Source organism: Phyllostomus discolor, chromosome 8 (assembly GCF_004126475.2).
Source record: "Phyllostomus discolor isolate MPI-MPIP mPhyDis1 chromosome 8, mPhyDis1.pri.v3, whole genome shotgun sequence".
Classification (NCBI taxonomy): Eukaryota; Metazoa; Chordata; class Mammalia; order Chiroptera; family Phyllostomidae; genus Phyllostomus; species Phyllostomus discolor.
Window position 1 is genome coordinate 89194700 of NC_040910.2, and position 19923 is coordinate 89214622.

The following is a 19923-nucleotide window of genomic DNA, read 5'->3' on the forward strand; positions in this document are numbered from 1 at the left end:
TGTACTGCAGAGGAAGTAGAGTAATAGAACCAAACAGAGAATCCAGAAATAGACCTGAACACACGTGCCAGTCTAGCTGTGATAGCATCGGCATGCCTGGGAAGGAAAGAGGACAGGGGGACATGTTTGAAGAAAATACCAACTAGCTCTCAGCCTCAGCAAAAACATTCAAATGATGATTTAAAAAAAACTCTTAAAACCAAAACCTTAATAAGAAATCATGAATTAATTTATATCTTTGTTGTGATACTTTCTTTTTAAACAGATATAAAATCCAGATGCCATAGAGGAAAAAAGTGGATATGTGTATGTATTTAAAATTCTGAGTGGAGAAATAATAATGTAATCAAACTCAAAAGACAAATGACAAACTGAGGAAAAATATTTGCACCACAAATGGAAAATTTCCCTAATTGAAAAAGACCTTTTATAAATGAAAAGGACTAATAGTCCAGTACAGACAAGAAAAAGGATTTGAACAGGCATTTTGCAGAAAAATAAATACGGAAGGCCAGTGGACAATAAAAAATTGGTTACTTCTCTCATAATTAAAGAAACGTAAATCAAAACAATGGGATAATATTTCTTATCTCTCAGTTGGTCTATTAAGAAGTTTGGTACTAACTTGAGTGAAGGTGCGAGAAAGCAGGGTGTCATTATAATCAGTGGCAATGTAAAGTGTACAGTTCTGAAGAGCAGTTTGGCACTGTCAACATTTTAAGTGCAAGAACCTTTGGACTTGGCCATCCCAGCCCTGGGGAACATTGGCTGATACTCCCCAACTTAACCAAGGAAGACAGAATACATTGCTTATGGTAGCTTTGTTTGTAATAGCAAACACACACAACAAAACCCTGGGTACCACGTGTAGATCAGGGATGGAGTTGAAGCTTAGTCCATATTCTTGCTCTGGCTGTCAGTTGATCCCCAGAATTGTGGAGGGAACACCTGCAGCTGGAGATTGCACAGTATTGGCCTGATGGCACTTCCTTCTTAGGTCCTCCAGGCTGGCAACAGTAGCCAGGCTTTCTGCCCAGCCAAGAGGAGCTAAACTCCTTTGGAGCTCTTTTGTTGCTACCTTTTCTTATAAGGATTGTTTTGGTGGCAGTAACAACAGTGGAATTTACTCTGGCTTAGCCAACATCACAGATCAGCGACAGAACCACCTCCCTGACCTGACTTCCCAAGCAAAGTTAAGCCTTTGGTGATAAATGGACCTGTTTCCCATGTGAACACTAAGAGCATAAGCTCAGTGTTCATCCCAGCCGTGAGCCCGCAGAGTGTCACTGCACTGTTCTCCCCACACTGTTCTGTATCCCTGGCCACTGTCAGTGACAATGGACCAGCTACTGTGCTGGAGGTCCTGTACTTTGTAGAGGTGTTTAAGGCTGAGTCCACAGATTCTGTTGAGAGATACTGCATGGTCCTCAGTTACTCTCTCCTTACTGTGGTGGACTGGGGCTGGCAGGGTATCCACATGCTCTGCCTGCAGAGCTTGCCCCTCTTCCTGGTTCCGAGAGTGGTGGCAAATCAGTGGTATTTGAGTCAGTGAGTTAGTCCCTGGTGAGAATCCTCTTTCTTTCCTCTCTTCCCATCAGCTGTGAACAAAAGAGGAGTGTTTGCTGTACTAGTTATGTACAGTTAATTAGCATTGAGTTCCGTCACCCTATGGGGAGGCTAGATTCTGGAGTATTATAGTCACAGGGTCACAAAGCTTTCTTGAAAGTGGAGATAGGGAGTATTTGCTGGAGGGAAGGAGATAAAAGATAATTAAATCCCCTCTCACAGCTTACTAGTACCTCCTTCTTCAAGTTGACAAAAGATCTCTTTATTCTTTCCGTATAGCTATGCATGCAAAATTGGCTACAACTGGGTAGAGTGTGATTTAAAAAAAACAAAACAAAACTTTACCATTAGAGCTTTCAGAGAGACAGGAGCTTCTTTCTCTTTAGGTCTTGGTTAATGTCACTGTTTGTAGGATATAGTCCCATTCATGAACATACAGTCTAAAACACCTTAATGTCGAGCTTCACCAAAGGCCTGCCCATCTGCTTATTGCTTGGTGTAATGATCATCAGTTTTCCAGACTGAAAAAAGAGTGTGGCTTACGTCCTGAGCCTAATGATGATGCCTAATCAGTGTGGTTCTTCCTTCGCAGCCCTTCCCTTTACCTGTGCCCAAAACAGGAAATGTGGGTCCCTTCCTTTGTATGTAGGAAGCCTGAATTCTGTTATTGTATCATATGAAGGCTTTTAAGATAGCCAGTGCTAGATAGAATCAGAAATATTGGTTGATAAAAGTTTTTGGATTTGTTGATCTTAGTTGGGGGGGTAAGGAAATAAAGTATTCCTTTTAATAGGAAACTGATTTAATCAATTATATTATACCCATGCAGTGGTATATTATTTAATTCTTAAAGAGATCTGTATCTTCTGGTACAGAGAGATCTCCTAATACAATTATTCATTGATTAAAAACCAGATAATTTTGTTTATAATATAATACCTTTTATGTAAATATAATGTCGGTGTATGCATGAAATATTTGAGGAATAAGTCAAATGAGTATTTCTTATGGGATGCATAGCAAATTTTGTTTTTGCCTTTCTGTATGTTTGATTTTTTTTCCTATTATGTAATTGTATGTCTACTTATTGTTCTGAGTTGGGGTTGTTTGGATTGGGGATTATATCTAACTATTCTTTGTTTTTGTCTTCCTAATTTTCAGAACTTCATTTTTATATTGTTTGTTTTTCAAAGTTATATGTAATTCTGTTTTTCAATTCTTATATTCTTAGGCTACACAGGATGACAGCAATTGAAAGAGAAGAAAAAGAGAAAGTCAAAAAAAAGGAAAAGAAACAAGAAGAGGAAGAAACGATGCAACAAGCCACATGGGTAAAATATACATTTCCAGTTAAACATCAGGTAATTTTACTTACATCCTATTGAAATAGTGTTAGCCAATTCTGAGACTTTATTCTGCAACTTTGAGTACTTAATAATTTGTTTCACTTTTGACACAATCTTTTAATATTGTAGGAATGAAGTAATCTTTCTGGCAATTTTATAAGCATAGGTTTATTTTAGTAGAATATAGGTGGGTTACTAGACCAATTTGTTGAAATGTCATAAAACTGTAAAATTGTGTTACATTTTTTTAATATCAGAAAGGAAAATTAAGTTTTTTAATAAATCTTTGATTCTTGGTAAAAATAAAATTGATTGGTAATTTAATTAATTTACCTGTCTGTTCATTTTGTTTGGTAAAAATGTATAAAACTACATGTACTTTATAAGCATTCTCATTCTTGCTTAATCAGAATGTCTTTATTTACATCAGGTGTGGAAACAAAAAGGCGAGGAATACAGAGTAACGGGATATGGTGGTTGGAGCTGGATTAGTAAAACCCATGTTTATAGGTTTGTTCCTAAATTGCCAGGCAATACTAATGTGAATTACAGAAAGTCAATAGAAGAAAGTAAGTAATTAAAGTTATTTTTCCTGCATGGTTGTTTCTGACTTTTATTATTTCTTATAGATTTATAGTAGTATATTGACCATATTTTAGATAAGACTTTTTCTGCAATTTTTAATAGAATTTTCAAAATTACTAATGAAGTTTATTATAAACTTTGTGCGTTTTAAAATTACCTTTATTTAAAGGATTTTGATATCTAGGATTTCAGTTAATGAAAGATGATAGGATAGAATAGAACTTTTTTTTTTTAAAAAAGGAAAAAAGGCCTCAGCCACCTAGTTGTTTTTTCTGAAATCTCAAATTCAGTACTACTTGCCTTCTTGAAGAACCATACATCTGGTAATCTCAGCATTGTAGGCAGCACATGACAAAACCAGAAAGGGAGTGATAGAGGCTTCCAGAGCACTATCACATAAATGAGGTAGTAACTCCATTTATGCTACTGGGTAATAACTTCAGAATTACAGAACTCTAGAGGTGAACTGCCACTTTAAGAAACCTTGTGTAATGAAACTCATGTTACAGGAGCAGATTTATTTCATGAAGATGTTAAGCAACATACTGAAGTTCATACTAGATCGAGAGTGATAGGGTTGAAAATCCATGTCTTTTGTCTTCCCCTGCCGTTTTTGCATTCTACCATGCAGTTTCTCCTATGTTGCAATACATTTTGTTAATTTATGATGCGATATGTTCTTTCTTATGTAGCCTGTGCATAAGTGTCAGTTAAGTACTATGTACATATCTACATATTTAGCTAACTGATTTGACTTTTTTGTGAATGGTTGTAGTGAAACCTGGACTGGCTGATTTTTGAAACTGTTAATTTGGGAAAGTTATCATTGGGTTATCTTTTAACAGAAAAAAAATATAAGGCTCATGGGAATTTATTGTAGGGACTAGAGGAGTCTTGAACATAGCAGATGCTCAATGAATATTTCTATTTCATTACCAGTCTATTATTATCTGATTATATTCAGGCTAAATATCCATTATAGTAAGTTCTAAAAGGTGGTTACATATTTTTATCAGCATTTTGTTGCTTTAGTTGTCCATGTAGCACTTAGAATTCTAGAGAGCTTTTGTCTAATTGTATTTGACCTAGTTTGCCCTGTGTAATAAAATCCAGATTATCAATATCACAGTGTTTAGGCTTGTGCAAATTTCTTTTATATCCATTTTCCTAGCATAGGATTTTCTATTGTCCAAATGCTGAGCCTTAACAGTCAGGTACCAGTTTGCTTTCTAGCATCTTTTGAGCCTTTCTGTCCAGGTGGCAGCATGGCAAAAAGCAGCAGTACATGTTGTTAGCTTAACTACAGACTAGAAATCACAATGAAAGCAACAATATATTTTTGCATTATTTATATGTCAGTATAAAATTAACTGTTTCTTAGAACTACCTATGATCTTAGATCTTAGAACTACCTAATGATCTTAGAACTACTGGTCCCTGTAATGATGGCTAATCTATCTGATCATATGATAGAGGCTCAGATGTGTTGAAAAACAGAAGTGTAGTCCAGTGAATACTTGACTTAGCACCAGAAGACCAGAGCGTTTGGCTGCTGTGTGTTTCTTATCTCTAATGTTACTCTCTTTTAATTTGGCCTATATGCATTTGTTTTGCACAGTAATTTGTCAAGTTCAGTAATGGGTGTGTATTAATATTCTTTATGTCAAGAAGTCTTTAGTTGGGGGGAGGCAAACATTTTATAGTTAGTTGTCTGTTTTAAATATCAGGATTCTACCCTGGCTGGTGTGGCTCAGTGGACTGAGTGCCGGCCTGCAAACTAAAGGGTCACCGGTTGAATTCCCAGTCAGGGCATATGCCTGGATGTCTGGCCAGGTCCCTCTAGATTTCTGCTTCTGCAAGAGGCAACCACACATTGATGTTTCTCTCCCTCTCTATCTCCATCCCTTCCCCTGCCTAAAAATAAATAAATAAAATCTTTTTTAAAAATCAGGATTCTTATAGCTTATAGATGAGGCTGCCATTGTCATATAAAGCTCTTTTGAGTAACTTGAAACCATTGAAAAATATTTCCCAGCTGTTTTGCAGTAGCTATAGAAACATTGACTGTGGAGGGTATAGATTTAGTTGCTTTTAATTCTTTTTTGTTTCTTGTGGGGTCAGATATATCCCATCACCCTTTTTGTGATGCTTTTCTTCTTTCACAACTATCCTGCTGTCTTGACAGGTACTGAGTGATTTTAGGGGGAGGGGGAGGTTTGGGGGGGGGGGGTTTGCATTCTTTTCCCTTTCCTCATTCAGACCTTCCTGGAAAGAATCATTTATTTAAGTGAAAAGATAGGTACATCTTGCTAAGTCCTTGAGATGTTTGACTTCAAGTGAAGAAGAAAATAAAAGTTAGGAAATGCTTCTAAGGCCTAAGAGTATTCATCCAGACAACAGTTCTGTTCTATGGGTTTCATTTTTATTTTCTTACATAAAATTTGAAACTATACAAAAGACAATGATAATATAATCCGATTCCCATGTAACCATCATTGAACTTCAACAACTATTAAATTCTGTCACTCTTCTTTCAGTTGTCACTCCCCACATTTTTCCTGGATATTTTTTCCCTGTATTTAGAGCAAACCCAAAAATCATGTTACTTATCAAAAGTAGTTCATAATGCATCTCTAACTAAATTGAACATTTTCTACAGCCATCATGGCATTATCACATTCAGTAAATTAACAGCAGCTAACATATTAATCATCTGATTCTTAGTTCATATTCCCATCGCCCCATTTGTCTCAGTGATGCCTTCTTACTCTTGGCAGTAAATTAGATCCAAGTAAGGCCACACATTGTACTTGGATATTTCTCTTGTCTTTTATTCTGTGATACACACACTTAAGTATATTTTACCTGGAATCCATGGATAAACTTCAAGGTTATCCAATAATCCATTGAAATTTATTACAAAAGTTTGTATACAGCCCTGGCTGGCATAGCTCAGTGGATTGAGCACGGGCTGGGAACCAGAGTGTCCCAGGTTCGATTCCCAGCCAGGGTACATGCCTGGGTTGCAGGCCATGACCTCCAGCAACCGCACATTGATGTTTCTCTCTCTCTCTCTATCTCCCTCCCTTCCCTCTCTAAAAATAAAAAAATTTAAAAAAAAAAGTTTGTATACATACTTTGCTTAGTGGATCAGAGCATTTATCCAATTCTAATATGGCTCTGTAACACAGTGTATGTGAGAAACTACTGATGCAGACAGGTTGAAGTAGTCTCATATGTGAAAGCTTCTAAAGCACGTAGAAAATGCAGTCATTTTATGCTTTAGTTCACCCAAACATATGTAAGTATATATAGAACCTTCAACTTTTTTAAAAGCACTTTATTGAGGGATAATATATACATAGGAAATGACTTATAGATGTACATTAGAATGGATTTTCATGGACTGCAGACACTCAGATAGAGACACAGAACGTGACAGCATCCAGACCCTTGTGCTCTCTTCCTTAAACACCTCTCTACCATATCTTAATAACTTTATTTGGCCAGTTTTTGTTATTTTTTCCCCATTTTAAAATCATTTTTATTTTTCAGTTATAGTTGACATACATTATTATATTAGTCTCAGGTGTACACCCCAGTGATTAGACATTATATTACTTAACTAAGTGATCATACCGATAGCTCTCACACCCATCTGACACCATACGTAATTAGAATATTATTGACTATATTCCATATGCTGTATTTTACATCCCCGGTGACAGTTCTGTAACAACCAATCTGTACTTCCTAGTAACTTCACCTTTTTCACTCATTCCCCCAACCTCCTTCCCATATGGCAACTGTCAGTAAGTTCTCTGAATCTATAAGTCTGTTTCTGTTCTTCTTGATTTATTTTTTATTTTTTATTTATTTATTTTTTATATGGTTGTTGTTGGAGATATATTTATTGCCATTTTATTGTTCATATTTCTTTTTTTTCCTTCTTCTTAAAGAAGACCCTTCAACATATCTATAGTAGTGGTTTGGTGGTGATGAATTCCTTTAGCATTGTCTTGTTGAACTTTTGGGGGGGAGGGTCAATTTTTTTTATTTCTTAAATATTTTATTTATTTATTTTTAGAGAGGGGAATGGAGGGAGAAAGAGAGGGGGAGAAACATCAATGTGTGGTTGCCTGTCATGAGCCCCCTACTGGGTACTTGGCCCACAACCCAGGTATGTGCCCTGGCTAGGAATCAAACCAGCAACCCTTTGGTTTGCAGCCTGCACTCAGTCCACTGAGCTACACCAGCTAGGGTTCAACTTTTTATTTTTAAATAATAAGTAATGAAGTATATCTTGCTAGAAAATACTTGATAATTTATACTAAACTAGATATGTTAAATTGCTAATATGCAAAATATTTGTAGTTACTATATTGTTGGTTCTTTTTAGCCAAAACTAATATGAATGAAAATATGAATGAATCAGATAGAAGAAAAAGTCCACGAAGTCCAAAAAAAATAAAAACAGAGCCTGATTCTGAGAAAGATGAGGTAAAAGATTCAGATGCAGCAAAAGGAGCTGACCAAGGTGAAATGGACATTTCAAAGATTACTGAGAAGAAGGACCAAGGTAAGGAGGGTTGAGTGTGGAGGGCTGCCTGGGGGTGATAAGAATGCACTGGATCTAGTTCACACAGCAGGAAAGGTACTGCATTGTCTCTTTTTGATAGTAGCTTTATTGAAACGTAATCCTTATGCCATGTAATTCACCCATTTAAAGTGTATGAATCAGTGGTTTTTCGTATTTCACAGTTTTTCAACCATTACCACAACCAATTTTAGAACATTTCCATCACCCCCAAAAGAAACTCATGTCCATTAGCATTCCCAGTCCTCCCTAAATTTCCCTCTCCAGCTCAGCAATTTACTTTCTGTCTCTATGGATTTGCCAAACTAGGCAAATCTAGTTTTATATTCCATATAAATGGAATCATGTAATAATATGTGGTGTTTGTGACTGGCTTCTTTCATGTAGCCTGTTTTCAGGGTTCATCCATGTTGTAGCCTGTGTCAGTATTCCTTCAGTTTTTAAAATGTTTGAGTATTGCTCGATTATATGGATACGCCACATTTTGTTTATTCATTCATCTGTTGATGAATATTTTGTTCTTTTCTACTGTTTGGCTGTTAATGAGTAATGCTGATATGAACATTTGTGTACAAGTTTATGTGGACATCAAGTTGCTGGGTCATGAAATAACTACATTCAACCTTTTGAGGAACGTACATTTTGTGAAAAATCGTTTTTTAAAAACTAGATAAGCTAGATAATACACGAGCCTTAAGATATTTTGTAAGTATAAAATACTCTATACAGAATCTTACATGAATTACTGGCGTATGCAATAGCTATCATGTTAAGTAATTTTTCATTGTGGCATTCCATCATTTTTACATACTAAAATCTGAACATTTAAACATTTGAAATTATTGGCTTTTTAAACTTTTTATAAAATTGAACCCTGTTTGTTAACCTATTTTAATCATGTCAATAACTTTGAATTATATTGCTATTTATATTTGTTTTTGAGTGAAAATTGGTAGTTTTTTAAATAAAAATATTATGAATTCCACATTTCAGACTGAAAGTACCACTTACATAAATGTCTTTGTTTCACAGATGTCAAAGAAGTTTTAGACTCTGACAATGATAAATCCTTTAAGGAAGAACCAATGGAAATAGATGATGATGTGAAAACAGAGTCACATATAAATTGTCAGGAAAGTTCTCAAATAGATGTGGTCAATGTCAGTGAGGGTTTTCATCTAAGGACTAGTTATAAAAAGAAAATTAAATCATCCAAACTAGATGGACTTCTTGAAAGGAGAATTAAACAGTTTACACTGGAAGAAAAACAGCAACTCGAAAAAATGAAGTTGGAGGGTGGAATTAAGGGCACAGGAAAGACCTCTGCAAGTTCCTTCAAAAGTCTGTCTGAGTCACCGGTAATAACAAGAGCAAAAGAAGGGTGCTATAGTAACTTGCTTAGACAAGAACAAAGCCCTAATGCAAGTAATGATAAATCCGAAGACTTCATTCAGGGATGTTCACAAAGTGATTCCTCAGTTCTGGGAATCAGTGATCCTGATCATACTACAAGCAAACTTTATCCAAAAGATCAAATGTTAGATGACATCTCTATTCAGAGCCCAGAGAGAAACTGTCAAAAACAATATTCTGTTGGAAATGACATAGATGAGAGTCTCTCTGAACCAACTAGTAAAGGCTTGGAACCCAGTAAGATTAAAACAAAGGGAAGTGATTTTCTTATTGATGACTCTAAAGTAGGCTGTGCAAATGAAATTGGTACTTTGATCTCTAAGAACAAAAAACCACTTCCACAGGAGAATAATGACACCATTGTTTCTCCTTCCCAAAGCCCTTTATTTCCATCAGTATCTGGAAGTACTGATGACAGAGATATCCCATCTCTGTCAAAAGCGATGGACTTTCAAGGGAAAACGGGATGTGACTTTGAATATAATAGCACTTTGGAAAATAGTTCTGATACTATGTCTATTCAAGACAGCAGTGAAGAAGATATGATTGTTCAGAATAGCAATGACAGTATTTCTGAGCAGTTCATAACTCAAGAACAAGGTATCGAAGGCTTAGAACCATTGAAATGTGAATCTGTTTCAGATAAGTCCACTGGAAATTGTGATGACAGGCTGCAGGGTAAGGTAACTGAAGCAAATGGTAAAAAACCGAGTCAAGAACAGAGATTAGAGGAGCAACCAGTTAATAAATGTATTGATCAAATAAATCTAAACAGTAGCACTGACAAAAAGAATAATGAAAATCGAGAGTCTCAAAAGAAAGGACAGAAAGCGAGTACCTTTCAAATAAATGGAAAAGATAATAAACCTAAAGTGTATTTGAAAGGTGAATGCTTGAAAGAGATCTCTGAGAGTAAAGTAGTAAGTGGTGATGTTGAACCAAAGGTTAATAATGTAAATAAAATAATTCCTGAAAATGATATTAAGTCTTTGACTGTTAAAGAATCTGCTGTAAAGCCATTCATGAATGGTGATGTCATCATGGAAGATTTTAATGAAAAAAACAACTTGGAAGCAAAATCATGCTTACCAATATCTTCAGATGCTGAAGGTGACTACCAAGACAGCCTAGAGACCCTCCCGTTAACCAAAGAGTCTGAGAGAGCACAAACTACCACACCTCCACCATCTTGTCCAGAAAGTAGTTCAGTGAATCAGGTAGAAGATATGGAAATTGAAACTTCGGAAGTTAAGAAAGTTTCTCCATCACCTATTACTTCTGGAGAGGAATCTAACCTCAGTAATGATTTCATTGATGAAAATGGCCTGCCCACCAACAAAGATGAAAATGTCAATAGAGAATCTAAAAGAAAAACAGTCATCACAGAAGTCACCACCATGACATCGACAGTGGCCACAGAGTCAAAAACTGTAATCAAAGTAGCAAAAGGTGATAAGCAAACTGTGGTCTCTTCCACAGAAAATTGTGCCAAATCCACTGTTACAACCACTACTACAACGGTAACAAAGCTTTCCACACCCTCCATAGGCAGCAATGTGGACATCATCTCTGTGAAGGAGCAGAGCAAAACCGTGGTCACCACAACAGTGACAGACTCACTGACTACCGCAGGAGGCACTTTGGTAACATCTATGACTGTGAGCAAAGAATATTCCACAAGAGATAAAGTGAAACTCATGAAATTTTCAAGACCCAAGAAGACTCGTTCAGGTACAGCTCTACCATCCTATAGAAAGTTTATCACCAAGAGCAGCAAGAAGAGCATATTCGTTCTACCTAATGATGACTTAAAAAAGTTGGCCAGAAAAGGAGGAATCCGAGAAGTCCCTTATTTTAATTACAATGCTAAACCTGCCTTGGACATATGGCCATATCCTTCTCCTAGACCAACCTTTGGTATCACTTGGAGGTATGTACTTTAAAATGTATTTGGGGAAAGGAAAAAGTTTAAAAGAATTCTTCTTTTTTTTTTAAGATAATGAGATAATAGAGAAATGACGGAGAGGGAATGTACTTAAAGACTAAAAATGTAAGGGAATCCTTTAAAATGAAATTCAGTTTTACTTTTCACAAGACAAAAGAAACATGGTGAACACAGTTGTTTTTGTGGTCTAACTTTCCAAATTATTGCCATGTGAATTGCTCATAAAATTGGATAGTCACCAATTTTCTGGAATATTTGTATAGTTGACCCTTGAACAACATGGAGGTTAGGGGCACCAAACACCCTGTCTTCAAAAATCCATGTATAACTTAAGTCAGCCTTCCATATACATGGATTCCCAATGGTGGATTAAGATATATTTTATTTTTGTCAGGTAATTCATAAAATTACAAGATATAGGAAACTACCTGTAAATCACATCAGGTTCATTATAATATGGAAATCTTCCCAATATAATTTATTTGCATGGTAAACATTTCTTCTGGAGTTCTCTTATTTAAGTGAGTAAAGGTAGTCTCTGAGATTGCTTAGGAATTTTTTAAACCCAGAAATATTTGTAATTTAAAATTTCCTGGGCGTTAATCTTTGGGGAGTCATAGTAAGTAGTGTTGGGGGTTGTGAAATCATGTAGTTTTATAGTGGGAAACAATCTTACTTTCTTATCTTTTATACAGTATATAAGTTGCTTCTGCCCACAAAGGGACTGAGTTACGAATAGTGCCCAGTTTTCTTAGATCCCAGCCCAATACTTTATCTGCTATATCACATTTCACATTATTTATTCTCGCTTTGTCCTTTTTCATGTCCTTGTCTTTTTTTCCTGTTCACCCTTAGAGTTGAAAAGGATGGAATATAAACAAAGAGTTTTATAGGACATGCACAGAAACCAGGAAGGATCTCAGTTTTGCAGTTATATTTTGTTAGCATTCTGAAATTGATTACTTCTGCAAGTTACTGAGCAGGCTTCATTTCTGTGTATCTTTGATATGGTCCCAGTTTCTTTAAGTTAAAAATCATGCTTTTTTTGTTTCCTTTATATGACAAATAGTATTATAAAAGACCAAAAAAGAATGTTAATGAGTACTCTCTATAAAGGAATTAACATAACTAATATGACCAGTCATAGTTGGTTTGACCAAGTTTTTATAACTCATCTTTTGATTTGAATTAAAATATCATCACTCCATTACACATTCAATAGAGACAGCTGAAAAGTACAATTTCTCTGCAGGGCCTGCAATGAAGGATTTGCAGAATCCTGCAGGGAATCAAGGAACTCTTCATTACAGTTCATGGATTTGTAGGATTACTCTGCACTTTTCTGCTTTCTTCATTGAGAGCGGTCCCAAAGTGTATCCTTGACTGTCCTGCAGGTAACTTCTTTCCCACTGGAAAAGTTACTATGTACAAATACTTTAATTAAAATGACCTGGCAGTGGTGGAGGCAGACCTTTCTGCTTTTTTCTACTATGAAATGGAAGGTAGACTCAACTGGGAAACATTTTCTTTGGACCATTCCGCTGAAGCATTGCCCAGGGCCCCTTTTTGCACGGCTGGGTTTCAGGAACCTTGTGTTGTTATGTTTTAATATGCTCTCTGGGCACAGTTTGTATCTGTTTAGTTAATTGCTCATTTTTAAATGGAAGGAAGGACCTTCCTGTACATTTTAAACAGATACTGCCTTTAAATATATGCTAACATCTTAATTTGCTGAAGTTGAAAGAAACATAATCCCTTCTGTCTGACAGAGGCATGGGTGAATATGTAAATTATTCTTGTCTTTAGAATGTGATTTTTTAAAATGTATAGCTATAAAAAATATGCATGTGAAATGCATTTTTATACTCACACTTGAATAAAACATTTCTGATGTTTAGAGTAGGAGCTAAGAATGCCAAAGGTGCATGTTCAATCTTTATTAATGTTAAGGCTGAGCAGTATTGAATAAGTAAAACTTGTCTCATCCACTCATTAGAGCTTCTTTTTCCCTCCACACTGTCCATTCCCTTATTCCCTTTTCCCTAGGCCTCAATTCTGTGTTTTATTATCATTTTGAACCCATAGTTGTCTCCACAGTACTGCTGGATGGATCCTCCTAAAATGCAGATCTATCCAGTGAATATTCTGACTGAGCTAACCAAGCATTTAAAGGGGATTTGTTAACTCCTGCAGGACTGAGAGGGGAAAGCGTTTGTCACCTGTCTGTCACGTCTATGAGAAGTATTTCCCTTTGTAAACCACCCAGTACTGATAAGTTTCAGAGGCCTTAATATAGATTACCTTTTAGGCTCCTAATTCTTCCATTTTGTGCAGCACATTCTGGCTCTGCCTTCCTCTCTTATGCCAGTTTCATCTCTTTCTGTACTTCTACACCCCTTCCTGCCAGCCATAGCACACCGGATGTGGTTTTCAGGAAAAAGTGTGTGCTCCTCTATGCTTTTCTCTAAGCATATGTGTGCTCCTTGCCTTCAGTCAGCCACCCCAACATCTGTGATGTTTGAGAGTCACAAGCAAAGCTCTGATCCTCAACCCAGAGCTAAATCAAATACCCCTTACCTTGTCTTTTCCTTTGTTATAGTTCCTGAGGACACAAGGACAGATTATAATTTATTTCTGTGTCCCCAGCTCCTTTCATTTAGTCTAATACATAGAAGGCACTCAAATATTTTTTGAATGAAGCAGTGAACGAATAAGCTGATAACACATGAAGTTTGTTCCCCACATGATGTTTCCATTATGTAATAGAGGTGCTATAAAGTTGTTTGTAGAGAGTGGTAAGAAAAAGAAGGAAAGAGAATGAGACTTCTCTTTCCAAATAATGGGTCTAAACTTTCCCAAGGCATTTCTATAGCATGTAGTCTGAAAGTGACACACATTTACCCCCTCCTAGGACATCCCTGCACTAGTTAACATTTGCCCTTGGATTAAAAAATAAATCTGTTCAGGTCAGAGGATTCACAGGGAGATAACATGACAAAGAAAATAATGGTGTCACAGGTGGAGATGGAAAGTTAAGTTGCAGCAACTTTTTGGCTCTAGCTTTTCCTTTCTCACATTGTTCATTTTTCCAACCTGACATTAATAATAGGAAGCATTGCCTTCCAAATTGTCTAAGATTTACCTTCTACCTCTGTTAGAAGAAGAAATTAAGTTGTATAGGTTTTTTCTTAGTGCACTCAATGAGTACACTCTTTTAAGTATATAGAAATGTCAACAAAGTAATTACACAAAGATCACTAATAGAGACTTGATAACCTTGGCCTGCTTTAAAGTGCTTTATGGTTAATTCTGTTTTAGAACAGGATATTCATTGTTGTTTTGAAATGTGTTTTTAATATTTTGAAAAGAATATCTAAAATATTCAATAAGTTCACATACAGTATTTAGAAAAAAACAGAGATTCTGTTGACTCTTGATTAGTAACTAACACAGTGTGTCCTTTTTTATTCTTCATTGTAAGATCCCAAAACTACACTAATACTGGTAAAGTGTTTATTAGTATTAGCAATGTTCATCATCCAGGAGTTCTGTTTTGCACAGCCACCAGTTGGATACAGTTTTTTTCTGTTCATTTGGGAAGGTCTTATTGTCTTTGTAAAGTGTTTTGGTTTCGTTCTGCTTTTTGAAAAAATGTAAACACTTCTATTTTGTTTCAGCATAAATCAATGTTAAGATTTTATCCTTCTTCAGAACTCTTAATCAAATTTGTAGCGATTTATTTCTATTTGCTCTTCATAATTTTTCTAACACATTTTGGACTAGGCTAAATTTATAAAATCTTCATAAACTTTTGCCCTATCTTACAATGAAGCATGCTTGATATATAAATTTATATGGTATTTGAAGTGACTACCAACCTTTTTTTAGTTGTTAAATGCATGTTATGCCAAGGAACTAAAGAGTTCTTTTATTTAGGGACATATAATAGACAAAGTGCTTATAAAATTGTATTGTAAATATTGAATGAGGATAGAAACAATCCTTCAGCTTCATAGAGTGGTGTGTGTGTGTACACATCTACATATATATGTTCTTCTTGGGTTTTTCTTTCAGGTATAGACTTCAGACCGTGAAGTCCTTAGCTGGAGTGAGTCTTATGTTACGGTTACTGTGGGCGAGTCTGCGATGGGATGACATGGCCGCCAAGGCTCCTCCAGGAGGAGGGACTACCCGGACAGGTATGGGGTTTTGGTTTTTCTAGGTTAAGCTTAAAGAGAAAATCACTTGACAGTTTGCTTAATTTTAAGCATATCTGTTACTTATTCAAATACAATACTTATATTTTAAAAATGCAGCTTTGCTAAAGTTTGGCAGCACATGCTTAGAAAATCCTGGGGCCAGGTAAAGTAGGTTCAGATGGTAAGGCGAGTCACTTATGTATGAACCAGTCTGAATTTTAAAAAGATATTTATTATTATAGAGCATCTGTTTTCAACCAGTGTGCTGTAAGAGTTTTTAAAACATTCAGTACCTTCCCTGACTGGTATGGCTCAGTGGGTTGGGTATTGCTCTGCAGACTGAAAGTCATCGATTCATTCACTGATGAGGTCACATGCCTGGGTTGTGGGTTTGGCCCCTGGTTGGGTCACATATAGGAGACAGTGAATCAATGTTTATCTTGCACATGGATATTTCTCTCCCTCTCTTCCTCCATTCCCCTCTTTCTTTAAAAAAAAAATAGCATAAAAGTTAATGGTTGCCCACTGTGGTAACAAAAAATGTATAAAGTTCTTTAAAAATATATATATATAATAACTGACTGTTTAGTCAGGGGCACTGACCTCTTTTCCCTTAGAGTATCAAATAAAAAAATGACAACAACAACAGCAATAGCTGTTTGGTATGAAAGAATTAAATTTCTACCTTTTGGGGGAAGGTCAGACCAGCAAAACACAAACAAACAAACAAACAAAACACATTTTTTGGTGTGCCACTGAATCTTAGTAATGAGTTTATGAATTAAATTTCTACCTTTTAGGGGGAGGTCAGATCAGCAAAACACAAACAGACAAACAAAACACACATTTTTTGGTGTGCCACAGAATCTTAGTAATTAGTTTATGTGTGCCATGAGATGAACAAGGTTGAAAATTGCTGTTACGGTATACAAATCATTTAAACTATGACATCTGAAGCTCTCAGCTTGCTGCTTTTCTCCTGGGGTTGTCATTATTTAGGATGAGTTTTGCCACCAGGAACTAAGCTGCCCCAAACAGCATTTTACTCAACTTAGAAATTTTCAGTGAGGAAGAAACTCAGTATGAACTGCATTTTCACAGTGCTTCTGTGATCGTTAATCAAATGTTTCCAAAGGTTTATTCCATGTGTTTCTTTTTTAAAGCAGCAGATGTTACACCTTTTTAGTCCCTGAGTGTTTTCGTTGGTTATTAATACATTGTGAATTAAATCACCATAGAAACATCTGAAACTGAAATCACAACAACAGAAATTATTAAGAGGCGAGATGTTGGTCCTTACGGCATTCGATCGGAATATTGTATCAGGAAAATCATTTGCCCCATTGGAGTTCCAGAAGCACCAAAAGGTAAGGAATTGAAAGAATTTTGTTCTTTCATTATTGACCTGTTAGCCACATTTTTTATGAATTGAAATTTGATTTTAATGTTTTTTAACTCTTTATTTAACATCTCAAAAATATTATTTTTATAATATTATAAACTATTATATTTAAAAATGATAAGTAGTGAACACAGCAGGATTCCACTAGGCATACATAGATGCCTATAGGCACGGTGCCAAGAACAGGGAGGATACAAAGAGCTATAATAATACCTCTTATAATTAAGCTGTGGAGTGATTGACACCAGACCATCATCTCCAAGAGGGTAGCCAACAAGTCTGCCTGGTTTGCTGTAGGCCTGGCACCTGCTACAGCAACTGACACATAAGTGGTAAATGAAGATTTGTTGACTCATGGGTTAAAGCTACTATAAAATACTTCAGTGTTCAGAATAGAAATAATATAAGAGGCTAATGAGTTACTCAGGAAGCACTTACAGAGCACCTACATGGGAGGTACTGGGTGGCAAGTGCATAAAAGAATGAGATCCATCCTCTATTCTCAAGGAAGCAAAGAAAAGTTATAGTATTACAATAATATACTTGAGAATCAAAACTGTTAAAACTAAAAAGAGTTCAGTAATTATGGACAAAAATCAATAATTTTATTTTATATGTGCAATAAAAGTATTTATGAAAAAATCTATTAAGAAATGAGGAAAAATCCTGGTTGTATAGTTCAGTTGGGTTTAGAGCATTGTCCTACTATGCTGAAGTTGCGGGTTTGATACCCAGTCAGGGCACATATAAGAATCAACCAGTGTGCCCTGGCTGGTGTGGCTCAGTGGATTGAGTGCCGGCCTGCAAACCAAAAGGTCACCAGTTCAATTCCCAGTCAAGGCACATACCTGGGTTGCAGGCCAGGTCTCCAGTAGGGGGCGCCTGAGAGGAAACCACACATTGATGTTTCTCTTCCTCTTTCTCCCTCCCCTCACCTCTCTAAAAATTAAAAAAAAAAAAAAAAACCTTAAAAAAAAAGAATCAACCAGTGAATGCATAAATGGGTAGAACAACACATCTATGTTTCTCTCTCTTTTTTGAAAAAGAAAAAGAAACAAGTAAAAGGAAAATGCTGCTCCTAGGTAGAACCATACTATTTTATATATTTTATAAAGGTCAGTTGTCTCCAAGTACATAAGCTTTACTTTTGAATCTTGATTGAAGTAACTCAAAAGTTTGTCCTGGGGAATAAATACCTGAGAATGGCCTTTTTGAAAAGAACACTGTTAAGGGGTACCTATCCTAGTAAATGATGAAACATTAGCTTAATTAAAATATTGCTGTTCTGGAACAGTATTAGATAGCTCAATTGATAGGCAGAGACATGGATGAAAGGTTTTCCTGACCCGTCCTTAGTCTTGACCCCACAGCCTTCAGTGCAATCCAACTGCAGTCTCCTTTAGTCACTTTTCTTTGGTTTTTGTCACTTTGTACAGCCTAGCTCCTCCTGCTTTTTCAGTTTTCTTCTGCTGTTTTCCTTTAATTCAACTACTTCTTGTTCCCCAAACATATGGGAAGGTTCGATACTTGTCTTTCCCTACTTTTTATTTTGGAAATTTTATCATTAGAATATTTTACTTATTCTTAGTATTTCAAGATCTCTTCACTAATGTTGGTAACTCTCAAGCTACCCCTTCTTAGTGCCTTGATAGGGAAATACAGATCACCAGAGTTGTACATGGCAAAGATACACAGCCATGCTTCTTGAAGGAAGTTGTATCCATGTTAAGTAGTTGTTGGTCAAGTGAGGGGTGGTAGGCTAGGAGTAGTGTTCCAGTCAGAGGGGAAAAGCTGTGGAAAAGTTCATAGGCCTTTGTATTAGGGGCCCATGAGCCTTGACCCACTGTCTGCTTTTGTTAGTAAAGTTTGATTGGAACACAGCCACACTTACTCATTTATACATTGTCTTTGGCTCCTTTTGTGAGGCAAAGGCAGAGTTAAGAAATTGTAAGAGACCATCTGGTCTGCATAGTATTTACCATCTGGCTTTTCAAGAAAAAGGTTGGCAATCCCTGCTTTTCATGATATATTAAGAGGAGATGCCAGAAGTACTGTAATTTTAGGAGTTATATTGCTTAAAATACTCTGATTTCTTTTCCCAAGAAACACCGACACCTCAGAGGAAAGGCCTTCGATCAAGTGCGTTGCGACCAAAGAGACCAGAAACACCCAAGCAAACTGGCCCTGTTATTATTGAAACCTGGGTAGCGGAGGAAGAGTTGGAATTATGGGAGATCAGGGCGTTTGCTGAGAGGTAAGCAAATGGTTAACACATCATCAGATATTTGAAGATTTTATCACTTCAAAATTAAAGAACTACCTCCTTAATACTTTATTCAATGTGTCCTATGTTATTCTACCTTTTAATTTTAAGTATTACTTGTATATCATTTATTATGTCCCTGGTTCTAATTTTATCTGTTTGTCAGTTTCTAATTATCTTAATTTAACTTTTGTTTTTAAAATAATTTGATACCTCTTTTTGATGTAGAAGTCAACCAGATTTCATTTAATATTAGATGCTAGATACCTAATAGGGTAGTTTCTGATAAGTTCCTCTTTTTTTCCCCTGCAGAGTGGAAAAAGAAAAGGCACAAGCAGTTGAGCAACAGGCTAAGGTTAGTGAACAGAAGAAGGCAGAGGACTTCAAGGCCCAAATGGAGGCTCACCTCAAACAGCAGCGGTTGGCTGCCCAGCAGGTGGGGGAGTTGGTACCAGTCCCACCTGGCAATGAATTGACATTTTTAGCCAACTTCATGCACACTGAAAGCACAGTAATTATATATTCATGTGGTTTCATTTTTAAGTGTATCTCACATATATCTGAATTTCATTACTTGAAAGTAGCTCTGTGGACATACCAAGCTGTA

General features: G+C 36.2%; 1 protein-coding gene across 15 annotated transcripts in view; it reads left to right on the top strand.

The window, feature by feature from the left end:
- The window catches only part of BPTF (bromodomain PHD finger transcription factor), a 128209-nt gene that overhangs the window by 71618 nt on the left and 36668 nt on the right, over positions 1–19923 (top strand). For 11 of the 15 annotated variants that reach the window (XM_036033474.1, XM_036033473.1, XM_036033470.1 and 8 more), the window contains 8 exons: positions 2798–2927; positions 3343–3481; positions 7897–8076; positions 9127–11437; positions 15527–15651; positions 16890–17018; positions 19157–19307; positions 19629–19752. In XM_036033474.1, coding sequence (XP_035889367.1) covers positions 2798–2927; positions 3343–3481; positions 7897–8076; positions 9127–11437; positions 15527–15651; positions 16890–17018; positions 19157–19307; positions 19629–19752 — 3289 coding nt within the window. The remainder of the gene's footprint in view (positions 1–2797; positions 2928–3342; positions 3482–7896; positions 8077–9126; positions 11438–15526; positions 15652–16889; positions 17019–19156; positions 19308–19628; positions 19753–19923) is intronic. The other 4 variants (XM_036033472.1, XM_036033482.1, XM_028522117.2 and 1 more) reach the window with 1 other exon arrangement.